A 14,554-nucleotide genomic window follows, 5' to 3' on the forward strand; every position below is an offset into this window, starting at 1 on the left:
AGTTGCTTCAATTTATAATCCAAAAGTTCAATCAAACGTACAATCAGTCTACGTCCCTTGATGGTGCCGACGTTATGAAAATAAAGTTGATCTCATAATTCAGGGAGGGTTAGTTTGTCCTAGAAAAAAATCATCAAATACCAGGCATTTGTGAAGTTTTCGCAAAAATCTTGCGAATTGTACAGCTTGGCAGTTTGTCAGTCAAATTGCACAGCCCATTCCCAGCTGTAGGAAGACACTTTTACTGTGTTTTTTTCCAAAATTTACTTTCTGTGTTTTGTTTTACATGGAAAAGCTTTGACCTTACAAGAAAAAAGAAAGAGGAAGGAAGGAAGGAAGGAAGGAAGGAAGGAAGGAAGGAAGGAAGGAAGGAAGGAAGGAAGGAAGGAAGGAAGGAAGGAAGGAAGGAAAAGAAAAAAGGAAGGAAAAAAGAAAAAAAGACAGAGAAAGGAAGGAAGGAAGGAAGGAAGGAAGGAAGGAAGGAAGGAAGGAAGGAAGGAAGGAAGGAAGGAAGAGAAAGAAGGAAGGAAGGAAGGAAGGAAGAGAAAGAAGGAAAGAAGGAAAGAAGGAAAGAAGGAAAGAAGGAAAGAAAGAAGGAAGGAAGGAAGGAAGAAAGAAAGAAAGAAAGAAAGAAAGAAAGAAAGAAAGAAAGAAAGAAAGAAAGAAAGAAAGAAAGAAAGAAAGAAAGAAAAAGAAAAAGAAAAAGAAAAGGAAGAGTACAAAAAGTATATTATTAAACACTGAGGTTAAAAGATGAAAAAGTTCATCTGAACTCCAGTGATGGTAACACGCCCATGCTGCACACCCCATATTTTAGTAGAAAATGTTATTATCACTTGTTTAACATTAACATTAACATTAACATTAACATTAACATTAACATTAACATTAACATTAACATTAACATTAACACGACTCGAGCTACTCTGCAGGGCTGAAACCACGCAAAACCCGCTCTATTTTTACGGCGTGTCGCGCGCAGGGCAGTTTGGCCACGCGTCCATTTCAGCACCTTTCCACCGGTCGCAGGCATTTGATATATTATTGTATTATTTATTAGGGTTTAATTAAGCGAAGGCCTCCGAGGGGGCGGGGCGAGCGAGGGGGGCGGGGCGGGGCCGGACGGCCCCGCCCCGCCCCCTCGCTCGCCCCGCCCCCTCGCTCGCCCCGCCCACCAATCACGTGCGTTAGCGACAGCCGCCGCCGCCTCCCATTGGCAGAGGGGCGGGGAGGGGCGTGGCCAGGGAGGGGGCGGCCGGGCCCGTCAGCGGCGGCGCCGGGGCTATAACAACAAAGGGCTCCGCGGGGTGCGGACTCGGCGCGGCCGCGGAACGGGGGGAAACGGCGTCGGCAGACCGGGCCCGGTGAGTTTTGATGTTCGGCGGGGGTAGGGTTGAGCTTCGGTGTCCCGCCGGTGGTCTGAGTGCCCCGGGACAGGCGGTGGAAGGCGGTCGGCGCAGCTCCCTGCATCCATCCCGGCTTTGCTTTCCGCGGAAAAACAGCGGGAGGAGTTGTTTGTGGGGTTTTTTTTTTTTGTTTTTTTTTTCGGTTGTCGAAGAGCCGGTAGCCGTGTCCTACCCTCCCCCCCGCACCACCCCCGTTCCCTCCGCCCAGCGGCGGGCCTGGGCTGGGCTCCGGAGCGCAGCCGGGAAGGTGCGCAGCTGCTACGGGCTCCGCCGGGTCAGCCGCCGGCTGGGCTGGAAGCGGCTTTTTGGAGCCTCCTGGTGGTAACGGAAAGGTGGCGAGATGGGGGCACGGGGGGGACCGGCAGCCAAAGCCCTCCGAGAACTGCAGAAGTCATTTGGGAGGGGTGTCTCTTTTGAGATTTTTTTGTTTGAATGCACCCCGTTTCCTCTGATAGGATATAAATGGGGAAAAAAAAAACACAGGGGAAAAAAAAGGGTTTTTTTGATGCAGCAACACAATGTTGTTGATCACCCCTGGAGTACTGTGTCCAGTTCTGGAACCCCCAGCACAGGAAAGACATGGACCTGTTGGAGCGGGTCCAGAGGAGGGACACAAAAATGATCATAGGGCTGGAGCACCTCTGCTATGAGAACAGGCTGAGAGAGTTGGGGCTGTTCAGCCTGGAGAAGAGAAGGCTCCAGGGAGACCTTATAGGGGCCTTCCAGTACCTAAAGGGGGCCTACAGGAAAGGTGGGGAGGGACTCTTGATCAGGGAGTGCAGCAACAGGATGAGGGGAAGTGGTTTTAAACTGAAAGAGGGGAGACTTAGATCAGATATTGGGAAGAACATCTTTACTGTGAGGGTGGAGACACTGGAACAGGTTGTCCAGAGAAGCTGTGGATGCCCCATCCCTGGAAGTGTTCAAGGCCAGGCTGGATGGGGCTTTGAGCAACCTGGTCTGGTGGGAGGTGTCCCTGCCCATGGCAGGGGGGTTGGAATTAGATGATCTTTAATGTGCCTTCCAACCCAAACCATTCTATGATTGGAGTGTTATCTGGAACAGCCTTTTATCACTGCTGTGGCAGAGCCAGTTGTTCCTAGTCTTGTCTTTTCTTGCAGCCAATAGTTCCTGGAGTGACTCTCTCAGCCTCTGTCTCGTTTGCCTCCCCTAGTGATGGCCCTTGATAACAGCGTCACTTCTGTGTCCCCATCTGCCTTGCACAATAGCGTGTGAATGTGGCATTTTTCAAAGGCACTTGTCCAAGAGGATGTCAAAACATCAACCATTTTCTAAATGATTCAGATGGTGTTTTGGATCCTCCTTGGCTGGGAAGGGGGAAATGAGGCGACCTGCTTTTGATCAATAGAAAGACATTTATGGTCCAAAAGCTGTAGCTTGTTTAGCTCTCGGGAGCAGTGATCTCCCTTTTCCTGGTTGGAGGTTAATTATTTGATGTTGCTGTGATGCCTGTGGAGCTGTCATGTAGGAGTGTGAGCTTTTGTCTTGCTCTGCTCTACACGAAGAACAAAAAGACAGCCCTTGCCTCAAGGTACTTCCAGTTTAGATCTAGGAAAGAGGCAACGCATGCATGAGGCCGTGGGAGTGTGGGGGAAGCCAGCACTGATCAGCAATTACGCTATGGCTTGTGAGTTAGCCTAAAGAAAAAAAACAAGCTCTTTTGTTCCTAGGCCTTGTGCCAGAAGAGGGTTAGGGGTGGATACTGAACATAACTGGAAAGCTACAAACTTCAAACTTTCACCTAGAATCTGTTTCCTTATCTGTGGCAAGCTCTGTCTGTAATTGAAGCACTCAAACCTCCTCAAGAAGATGCTTAGGAACACTGTGGGCATTTGGCGTTTCCTTAGGTAACCCGCCCCGGGCTTAGCGACATTAATGGTTAAAAGTGTTTCCTGCTAGTAACCACTGAAAATTGAACTTTACTGCAGTTAAAAGCCACTTCTGCTTACTGTCAATGTAGAAGAAGGGAATAAATGTTTGCATCTTTCTTCACATAATTGACTACTGTTGTAATTTTTTTTCCTTTCCTCTGTTAAGCTTTTCATTTTTTAAACTTTATCCTTTTTCTGCAGACTTCTGATCATTCTTGTAGCTCTCTTAAAGAGAGCCCAGATGTTCTGTTTTCAAGCGTGGTCTTAAAAACTAGCCTTTTATCACTACTGCGGCTGAGCCAGTTGTTCCTAGTCATGGATTTTCCTGCAGCTGGTAGTTCCTGTTGAAGAACTAGAGTGCATAACTTCTGGAGTTACACTGTACCTTTTCATATCGCTTCTGAAGACTACTCTAGGCTTTAATCCTGTCCTTTTGTACTCTCTGGATGAGGAGGTAGCTGCATACGTGTCTATAGGAGCAGTATCATATGGAGCAGGTGCTTGTCCTTGCATCGAACAAGTGGGTGATGGGGTCTGGTGTCCTGGGGTAAGATGGCAAAGGCCAAAATGACCCTTTGGTGTGGCCTTTGGTGTGGCCTGAGCATTACAGGATGGAGCTGGGTATACTGGTGTTAAATACAACCCTTTGAGTTGTATCTTTTAATGGCTGGGTTTGTCTGGTGTGGTGTGTCTTGCTCCTTTCTCTTTCTGAATGCAGACACTCATACCCTGCTACATGCATATCCTCTTCCCTATTAAACAGGTGTTTAATCTGTAATAATTCTGACATGCTGTGATAATTCAAGTATTACTATGGTGAAATTGACTTGTAAATTGGTGAATATTTTCCTTGTATAGCCTTTACTGATTCAGCTATGTTAATAGCTTATACTTACTGGCTCATACGTAAATATTCAAAGGCTGTAAACATGCTGATCTGAGGTGGTTGAACATTCAGTTTCTTAGTAGTAACGGGATTTTTCATCTTAACCGCAAAATATAGTGTTCAGGTTTTTGGTGACTAATTGCTTGTAGATTTAGGGAGGTGTATTGAGAACCAAACATTGGTTTTAATTAAGTATACATGTTACTTTTCCTTGTTCCTTGGACTCGCCATAGGTGACTAGTTGGGCTCTTGCTGTGAAAATGATCCCACTGGTAACTATGCGGTGCACTTTGAACCTGGAGAGGGGATGTGCCTTCCTGCAGTGTTAACTTGTAGGCAGCGGCCCTGGGCTGCGTGTGATGGGAGAGAGAAGATACGCTGCCTTGGGCACCCCTTGCAGGGATCTCTGGGAGAGGTGTGAGGCTGTGTCAGCAGAGGAGATGCCATGTCTGCAGCTGAAAATGTGTGCTTGCCCTTGGCATCTCGCTCCAACCGGGAGCAAGACAGGCGAGGAGCTGGGGGAGCACCTATGTGAGCGTGGAGGCATGAGGCTCCAGTATGAAAGTCCTCCTCCCGTAGGAGAAGGTGGGGACAGATGGCTGAACAGACATTTGCGTGGGGAGGAGGATCTGGAGGAAGGAGCTCAGCTCCAAGGACAGACCTAAACTTTTTGAGTGTTATCTAGCTGGGAGGGAATGGTGAATGCCAGTGAAGCTGCTTCTCCTCTTAGAAATGTTCACTGGCACCTCAGGCTGCGCTAATGAGAGGGTTTCTAATATGTTCTCTAGGGATGTTACCTATTGCTTTGTCATTAAGACCTCTGTCACTATTTTTTTTTTTGCAGGTTTCACACAAGCTGTTTACCAGTCATGCCTCTGGATGTCCCGTACCTAAGCTGATAAAGCATCTATGCACTTTAATCTCGTCTATGCCACTCTTCTAGTACAGTGTGAGCTGTGCCTTGAACCTTGGATATAAAGACCTACCAGCCAAAGTCTTGTTTCTGCCTTAGTAATGTTCCAGAGGTTAAATAACATGCTCATGGGAGAGATTAATAGCTTGTCCAGCCAAGAGCCAGAGTTCAGCGAGAAAGAAGATGACGAGTGGATTCTGGTTGACTTTATAGGTAAGACGTCTGTCAAACGTAAGCTCTGCTTAGGAACCAGCAGCTTGGGAGAAACTTTACCTAAGCAAAACCAGTGTGGGTTAGAGCGTAGGTTGTCTTCCAAACAAATGTACCAAAACATGTTATGTAAACCGATGAGAAAAATGATGTCAGGTTTATAAGTCTGACACAGGCTTCAGCAGAACCACTTGTACAGATAAAATATGTTTGACTTATTACGCAATTGTATTGCGTTACTGATAACAGCTGTGTTGCGTGTCTAATGTGGCTTGTCAGGGAACTCCCTTTTCCCCTCCCCTTGCTTTTTTTTTTTTTTAAAAAAAAGAAACCCAAACAAACATGTATACATGCTGATTAGGGGTTTATTCCTGTTTCTTTGTTGTCTTTTTTTATCTCGTTTCTGGCTACGTACAACCTTGTTGTTTTTGACCTCCTGCAATCACCAACATCCATGGGTTCCTCTCCACTGACTGATGGCCACCGACAGCAGACACTTGCACTAATTGCTCTGTGGAGGAAGCGGACATCGCTGAAGCATCAGCCGCGGATGGCTCGCCTGTTTTCTCCTGTTTACCATCTCCCTTGGAATGCTTGCCGGAGGCCAGCGAGTCTTGCTTCATCCAGTTTGAGTCGTGCCCCATGGAGGAGAGCTGGTTTATCACCCCTCCCCCGTGTTTTACTGCAGGTGGATTAACCACTATCAAAGTGGAAACCAGTCCGATGGAGAACCTCCTCATAGAGCATCCCAGCATGTCTGTGTATGCTGTCCACAATACCTGTCACAGCCTTAATGAGACTGGGTGCGGGGATGAGGAGTTCCGCAGCCCAGGTAGTCCCAGGTACGTCTGACTTCTCTTGTCAGGGAGCTCTGTTGCTGAAAATATCTGGTTTCTACTTGATCAGCTTAGACACTTAATACTGAATTTTCCAGCTTATTTCAGAGCAAGTGAATAAAGCATGAATACTACCCAAGGTGGGTAGGGTGGTCAGGGCTGCTTAGAAAAATGTTATACAAGATGACCGTGTCAGGAAACAGTTGGGTGTGCTATTTTGACACTGCAATAAATATTTATGGAGCCTAATTGTTCCCTCACAGAATGTGCTCCAGTCCTGTTGAAACTGGTGGCAGTTAGCTGTACGACTGATAACATAGATTTGAAAGCACTTTGCCCCCTCCATAGCTATATATATTTTTCATAACTATTAGTCAGTACCCTTTTGGTCACCTTGTGAGATGAAACATATTACACTAACTATCCTGACAGGGAAGTCTGTTTTGGCGTTTTCTTGTTCCTTACACCTAGTGATAGATTAGGACAGGATTAAATTTTCCCGCAGGTGGCTTGTGGAACAAAAGCAAACTGAAATATTCCACAAAACTTACTCCCCTCAAGGTAAAAAGTTTTGCTGCAAACTTCTACTTTTAGCAAGGTAAGAAGTACTGCTGTTTGACCTCTTTTTTTTTTTTGAGTGCTAAACATCTGGCCATGTGGAATTATTGCAGATGCATGTTTGCTGTGCACTGCTGCTTTGGGGGTAACTGTCCCATGTATACAGCTATATGAGCGCAGTACATGTAGATGTATACAAATAGAATATTTTTGCCATCGTGACTCCACACTTGCCTGTGCGTTCATTGATCTGGAAATAATTGGGCGTTTTGTGAATCGTGGTTAATAACAAAAACTGACTTTTCCTCCCATCTGGTGCCTACTGGTAGAAACAATTGGAGGGAAAAAAATCATAGTATAGTAAGCTTTGTTACACAGGGGAAAAAATGCATGTAGTGGTAGGCTTGCTGTAGGTAGATGCCCATCGACTTTTCTGATCACCTCCTTGCCAAGTTTGAAGCTTTTAGTTCAGAGGAACGGGTGGCTGAGGGGACATACTACTGCATAATGTTGAAGCGTAGTGCCGATACAATTCATCTTGAAGAGCAGGGGACTTGTATAAATATTTGGGGAGGGCAGTTCGTGATGCTAAGTGTCAAGGGTCTAGCTTAACTTAAATCGGACAGAAGCTATAAGCACACAGCACCTTCAAAATGAGGGTCTGAAGGAATCTGCAGGAGAACTGTAGGCTGTGAGGCATATCCTAGTGAGAGACAGTAGATCAATTAATCTAAAATATCGATTATATTGGATAGTAACATGTAAAGTAAGATTCTGACTTTTCTCAGTGACTTGTGATCTAGGGATACTGGTGTAAATTCTTCTAGAGAAGAATCTTGTGTTATATTATGCTGTACACTTATGCTGCTTTAATGTGTCGGGAAGCTAAAGGTGTGGCGATCCTCAATGGGAGTGTGAATAAGTTTCTTCACACTGAATTCTGTGCCCTTGCTTCTGTCAGAGGATCCGGGCTTTTGTGTAAGAGTTATTTTTGTGTGGCAGAACTGGGAGTAGGCTTAAGTCTGAAGCTGATGAGGTAGATTACAGAAACTGGGAAAATCAATTACACTGATAATGCAGTAAGTTTCAAAAGCTGTTTTGAAGTCTCTAGTGGTTTAATGGTTGGCCATTTAATATTGTAGGGCCAAGAAAAGCTGCTTAAGGCACACTGGCACAGTAAGTACTACTGGTTTGGGACAGTGCTTCTTGTTTGATCAGGCTGCTAGCAACACTGCTTCCTCTAGAAGCCTTGTCTGCCAAAACAAGGTTTTAGGACTAACCTTTGTGCCAAATGATGTTACTTGATCAAGCCTAACTACATCTGCTTTAACAAGCCAAAACGCTAAGTGCAGAAAAATTACTTCAGTATTAATTGGGGTGGGGTCTGAAGCCTTTAATGTTTCTTGTGAAGTCTGGCTCTGTGGCGCAACTAGCAGGACACTTAACGCTTTCTAGTAAAATAGATGCTGGGGATGCAGCAGCAAATGTATGTAGCAGCGGTCTGGCTTTAGTCACAGCCCCTCTAAAATTACGTTTTGACAATATTGATGGTGGCTCGTCAGCCCTGTTCTCTCAGTGCCCAGGGCTCACTAGTGCCAGGTGATGAAAGGCAACCGCAAAGATACCAAAAATGCTACTTTTCGGAAGAGTATGTGGCCTCTTAGCTAATTCAAACCACCTCTGCTATCCCAGTTTCACTTTCAGGTGGCAAGTGGAAGAGTGTTGGTTTGTAAATCAGTGCTGAAAGGGTATTTGATAAGGCGGGGGGAAGCTTAAATATCTTCAACCAGCAATTATAAACCAGTTTTTCTCCTTTTGTGGAGGAAATCTATTTGCTCCTTTTAAATTCAAAGCAAAAGGATGTTGTATGACTAACTTGACAAAGAGAGGGAAGCTTATATTTTTCCATAACAAACCGCAACACTTTGTATTAGCAGTTGCTGCCCTTTGCTAGCTAATGACATGCAGCAAGAGCCTGCTTAGGAAATTCGGGTTCTGGTAACACAAGGTGGTGTGGCTTCGTAGCTCCTTATGGCTTTCCCCAGAAAGGCTTCATTTGGAGTTCCACCTCTGGCACTGCTGAACATGTTAAGGGATTGCCCCATATAGAAAACAGTAGCCCTATATTTGCCAGCACCCTAATGTAAATTAAACTGGTGTAATCTGCATAGAAAGTGTTTACAAGGCACTGTAAATTGACTTGTGCTGTGTTGCTCGCTTATTTCTTGCTTTGTATTTCAAGTGGTAGGTTTAGGACAACCTCCAGTGAAGGAACATGTAGCTGTTCATGGCTTCAGTCATATCAAGCTACCCAAGGAGCCAAGAGCAAGCAGATTTGGATATTTAAAAGAAAAAAAGTCGAAGGGAGGGAGTATTTCCTTGCTAACAGGGAGTATTTCACTCCAGTGTGGGGTGGGGGGAGGCAGAAGGGCTCTCTTCTGTGCCAGGCACCTGCAGCCCGCCCAAGGAGCAAGGCTACAAGGGTGTCCCATGGGCATGGCAGTCCAGACTTGTGTCTGCAGAGACATCATACAATAAATGCAAGTTAAGCTCTTCCAGAGAGACTCTCTAAAGTCACGCTAGTGCTGAAAAACAGATTTTCCCCAAAAGACCTCTTGCTCATGCCTGAGCAAGCTCCTGGTCTTGCAGACATCTTTCCTGGGCACCATGGAGTTGACAGCTAGCTGGTGGGCCCTGGGTGGAGAGAGAGAAGGCAAGCAACTCCAGTCATACCAGCAGTGGCACTCAGACTTGGGTTTTGCTTTGCTTTTAAAACTGCCTGGCTATTTTTAGCTTTGCTTTGGAAGTATCAGGAAACATCAGTGATTGTTCTGTTAAGTAGGGAAGTCCTTTCTCAATATGTCAGTCCCTGCTTGCATAGGCTGCTGGTTTGTTTTTCCACTAGTGCATGATGGAGTAAGGGTTTGCCAAAACTGCTGACTGTCTGCTCATGAAATCTAGAGGGCTGGTTGAGGAACAATCCTTCTAAGATATTTCCTGTGTGTCACAACTGGTCTATCTTTCCCATTCCTCTGCATGACCACTGTTTGGATTTACTTGTGTGGCTGGCAATCCAAACACACTTTCATTAGCGTGCTTCTGTTTTCAGGCTGGCCCACCTATGTTCAAGATGCTTTTAAACCAAACTTCACCTAGTCGATAGCCCCAAGTCTTCTAAAGCCGGAGCAGCATGACACACATTGCTTTATATTTCTGGTCTATGTTGCATCTTGGGCTTAGGGAGGTGGGTTGGGGAAGGAAGGGTGCAATAGCATAATGCACCAAAAATCCAAAGGCTGTTGTGGTGCCCTTGCACTAAGATTGAGTTGGCGGCACCATGCATTACTTACCAGTGTGCTTTTCCTAAAGAGGCTTGACCTTGCATCAGCCCAAATCTCTGCCCAGTAGATTAAGAGTGTCCTTTTGAAATGCCGGGTGTTGATGTCCATGTTCTCCTGCCCGCTATAGTTTGCATGTCTTTCCAATGCACCTCAGTAACGACTGATATCTGCTCATTACTTTTCCAGACTGGAGGCCCGAAATGAAACAGGACAGCGTGTTCACTGCTATGTCACAGCTCTTGCTACTCGTTCAACTTTCCTGGAAAAAAACAAGAGCTTTCGTCCTACCCACTGGATAAAAGAACATAATGAAAGACACTATCTCAACAGAAACGGTCTCCGTCGCCAAAACCTCACCAGGGATTGCCACTCTCGGCAAATCAAGCACAATGGACTGTTTGTTCACCAGCCTTGCCAGCGTCAGTTCAATTACTGATGGCTCTCATGGTTTTAATCTATGGTCTAATTGTTTTTAAGTTGCTCTTGTTTTCATGCATAGGTAAGTGTGGTCAATCCCAAGCTGATCATCAAACTCTCAAACACAATCATAACTAGTGTTGCATTCTTTTGAAAAGACACATAAATCTCTGCACATCATGCAGCAAGTCCTAAACGTTGGTGGTAAATTTCAATGTCTTGGAAGCCTATCAATACAATAGTTTGTGTGCTGTTTTATAAACTATGATGTATAGATGGGTTCTTAGTTGGTATTTTTAAAGAAACTTCACTGAGATGGAAATCAGTTACATTTTGCATTAATCAAAGTGGACTTAGAAAACTTAAGGATAGCCATGTGCTTTAAAGACCACTACTTGACAGCTTGTGTATCTGTCTGTATTCAGCATATATGATTACTTTCTAATAAGGAAATACTATAGCTGCCGGTGGATATTACATAGCTATGCTGAACTGTTACAAGAAGGACATCTAATCTAAATTGCCTAGTACCTGCTTGTGTTAGTGGAGTCTGTAGGTGTGTTGGGTACTAATTATGGGTGTCAGAAAAAGGTTAAATGTCCCCCCCAATATTGTCGCAGTATGATATGGCACTGGTGTTACAGATGTAGTACCTCACAGTGGAGTGGAAGGAAAAGTGGACCTAGGGGTTAAGTGCAGATGCACAACCCAGAGAGCTGAACTGGGTTTTACTTGGTACAGTTCGAGTCCTTTCTCTAACTCTTTCTGTCTTTTGAAAGATGTATTTCCCCTACCCTGTTTCATTTAATCTCTAATCTAGTTAAAGGAAAATGATGGTGGATCCACCGTTCTTTTAATCTCATCATTAGCTGACTGCTCTTTAAGTAAGTCAGGCTGATGGATGGCTATTTCTGAGCTGCTAATTGCTGTTAGATTGTCTCGTATTTACAGATTGAGGGTAGCTCAAAAGTAGCTAGAAGGAAGGTTTTATCAGAAGTTCTCCTAGTTTTCTCTCTATGAAAATGAAGTCTGAGTTAATTGTGACTGGAAATGAAGGGCAGTGCGTGGCAGGGAGAGGAGCACGCTGAAAAACAGTCTTGCAGAACTAAACACAGTGATGGCAGGGGGTGTAAAAATTGAGATAGATGGGCAGTGGTTGTTCTCCTACCCCATTGGGGGCAGAAGGACTGGATGGCCATTCTGTTGGGCCAAACAGGAAAGAAAAGCTATTCAAAACTAACCAGTAGTTTTCTTTAAGAACACTGCGTGAGATGTTTTGGAAGCTGGCAGGCACTTAAAAAAAAAAAAGTTCCCCCGTTAAGAAAGAGTGTGTATTACACAGCAGCCACATGGCACACAACCCTGATATATCAATCTGGGAAGCAAATTAAATGGCTATGGAGGTAAGGAAGCAGAAATCTGCACCAAAAGAAGGGAGGAAGTAGAAGTAAGTTTATCCCCCTTTCTGTCAGTGCTTAATGTGACTTACTGTTTTTTCCTTGTGTTTAGTGCCTCGGGCATTAAAGTGTTAACATTACATTCAGCCATGTCTTCCAGTAGTCCTTATACAGAAGTTAGTATAAGGAGTCACACGAGGAGTCTTTGAAATTAGGCAGGATCGATAATGTGAGTTATTCTAGACCTATGAAGCATTTTAAATTCGCTAAATGCTTCAATTTCACTGAAGCAAAAACCCAGCAATTTGGATTAACCTTGATGTAGTGGTACTGTTGCACGTTCTGCAGGTGGAACTGTTGTGGCACATACTTAGTGTACAAGAAATGATATTTATAACGTCCGTTTCAGTGCAGATGTGCTGCTTCACTGGGATTAGTTAGGATTGTTGCAAAGGGATGTTGACAAATAGTTAAATATATAAAAGAAAGAGGTGCTTTCCTGGATAGACTAGCTTTTTTTTTTTTAACTCTAAAGACATGTTGAATTCACATAGACAGTGAAAGAAAACAGAATTGGTCACATCATCAGTTTCCAAAGCAGAGATTTTGTTACTACTCTTCTCAGCAGTATGTGCCCATGTCCATACAACAATTCTTTTGTGGTCCAAGTACTCTGGTTTAGCTGCAAATAAGTGTAGTTTCACTAGTCTTTCATCTGTTCATGAGTACTCTTACTTGCCTCAGATTATCTGCCTTTATCACTCCAATTCTTTGCCTGGCTTGAACTACCTTCTCCTCACTGCCAACTTTCTAGCTCAGGAAAACTCTTTGCTTTCCTTTATTTTTCTTTTATATAAAAGTAACTACTTTCCTTCAGCTTTAATTTTCTTAAAGTGAAATGAAGGAAGATGGAGTCTCCACCTCCCCATGTTGGAAGGAGTAAGTGATCCTTTAACTCTTAATGGGGAGATGGAGTTGAGAGTATAAGGCTCCCAGGCATTACAGTGAGAGCCTTGGTCCGTTCTTCTCAGTAGGCAAGTAAATGCAACTTTAGACTGCTCCTAGAATTGGGAGATACTGATCTTTTTATACTACATTACTAGATGACTTTCTGGTGATGAAAACCTATATCTTTCAGGATATAAACTGTTTTGTTGCACAAAGCTGTGCTTCTCAATTTGTAATATTGGAAACCGTATTATTGTGTGAGATAGTACTGCATCAATGGCTTTTTGTTGATTTGTTTTACGTATTTATGTTGGTCTAGCCCTGTTTTTTGCCTGGAGCTATTGGGCAATTAGATTTGTTTTGGTTTTCGGTTTTAATAGTGAGCTGTGTGGCTTTTTATATGGTTTTTGAATTGTATTAAAGTGTGTGTTTTTTCTTGTAAAAGTGGAGGCCTTGCACTGTCTCATACAGATTGATATTCATGCATCTTGCTGAAACTGTATTTTCATATGTATTGGTCAATAGACAGATTTGCATTTTAAACTGTGCCTTCTACACAGCAAACTTGAAGATTCAAAAGGGACATTTCAGTTAGGATTAATACTGTACATCAGTCTATGCATATATGGCAGCTTCTCTCCAGAGCCACCTCTCTATTTGTAGCAGTCCTTTTGATATGGAAGAATGTCTGGCTCTTATTTTTTAATAGTTTAACACAAGCTGAAAACCGACAAAATACAGCACTTTGCCAAAAAGTAGCATTGCTTAACCAGTGTGCATTTACTAAAGCGATCTTCTGTATTTTGTTTTCATAGTGCATTCTGTGCACCATGGGGAGACATGATCTTAACTCTCAATAAAAAATGGCCTATCAAAAACTGTCAGTCTGTTCTTTTATGTTACAGGTCAGTCAAAGTCCAAATGCCTGAGCACCCCATTCAGGTGTGGTAGGTACAAGTACAGAGTATCTCAGAATGCTTGCACTAGTATGGAAGTTCTTCTGGGAACCATTAGCATTACTGATGAAGTGACAGCGCGCAGTCTAAGGAGTGCTATACATCCCTGCCAACTGCTGCGTTTCCTGATCATGGAATTGTAGGGGTTGCAAGGGGCCTTCAGAGGTCATCTAGTCCAAACCCCCCTGCCGAAGCAGGTTTACCTAGAGTAGGTTGGACAGAAATGCATCCAGGCTGGTTTTGAGTATCTCCAGAGAAGGAGACTTCACCACCTCTCTGGGCAGCCTGTTCCAGTGCTCTGTCACCCTCAAAGAAGTTTTTCCTCATGTTGAGATGGAACTTCCTGTGTCCCCGCTTGTGTCTGTTGCCCCTTGTCCTGATCAGCGTGCAGAAGTGCTGTAGGTGAACAGGACAGTGATAAAAACACATTACCACTAAAAGTGTGTGTCTCCCCCCAGGGCGGGGAGAAGGTTTTTCCTTACCTAGGCTGAACTTCTCCTGTTTCAACTCATATCCATTGCCTTTCGTCCTCCTGCCGTGCACCACCATGAAGAATCTGGAAGGCTGCTGTTAGCATTGAAGAGGTGGAAGCAGGGACAGATAACCTGTGAGGGACATAGAGACCCTCTGTGAATGCCCAGGGGTGGAGTTAGGCAACCCAAAGCCAAGCCCATCTGTGCAAATGTCCAGGCATGGAGTTAGGAAAGTCAAGCCCATCTGTAGCTGAACCTGGCAAGGGATGTCAAGGACAATAGGCTTTCCATGGGTATATCAGCTGCAAAAGGAAGATAAGA

General features: G+C 44.3%; 1 protein-coding gene across 5 annotated transcripts; it reads left to right on the forward strand.

The window, feature by feature from the left end:
• The first annotated feature begins 1,239 nt into the window (after positions 1-1,239).
• Positions 1,240-13,682, forward strand: TP53INP1 (tumor protein p53 inducible nuclear protein 1). Of its 5 annotated transcripts, XM_054191874.1 has the most exons (6): positions 1,240-1,364; positions 5,029-5,310; positions 5,798-6,149; positions 6,649-6,741; positions 7,844-7,877; positions 10,229-10,381. In XM_054191874.1, the coding sequence occupies exons 2-6, from the start codon at positions 5,199-5,201 to the stop codon at positions 10,244-10,246; spliced, it is 609 nt and encodes a 202-aa protein (XP_054047849.1). In that variant the 5' UTR covers positions 1,240-1,364; positions 5,029-5,198; the 3' UTR covers positions 10,247-10,381. The 5 variants fall into 5 exon arrangements, with proteins under 5 accessions (XP_054047849.1, XP_054047850.1, XP_054047851.1 ...); XM_054191875.1 differs by lacking the exon at positions 6,649-6,741; XM_054191876.1 differs by lacking the exon at positions 6,649-6,741 and having other exon boundaries at positions 5,801-6,149.
• The last annotated feature ends 872 nt before the right edge of the window (positions 13,683-14,554 follow it).

This window comes from Rissa tridactyla, chromosome 2 (genome assembly GCF_028500815.1).
Source record: "Rissa tridactyla isolate bRisTri1 chromosome 2, bRisTri1.patW.cur.20221130, whole genome shotgun sequence".
Classification (NCBI taxonomy): domain Eukaryota; kingdom Metazoa; phylum Chordata; class Aves; order Charadriiformes; family Laridae; genus Rissa; species Rissa tridactyla.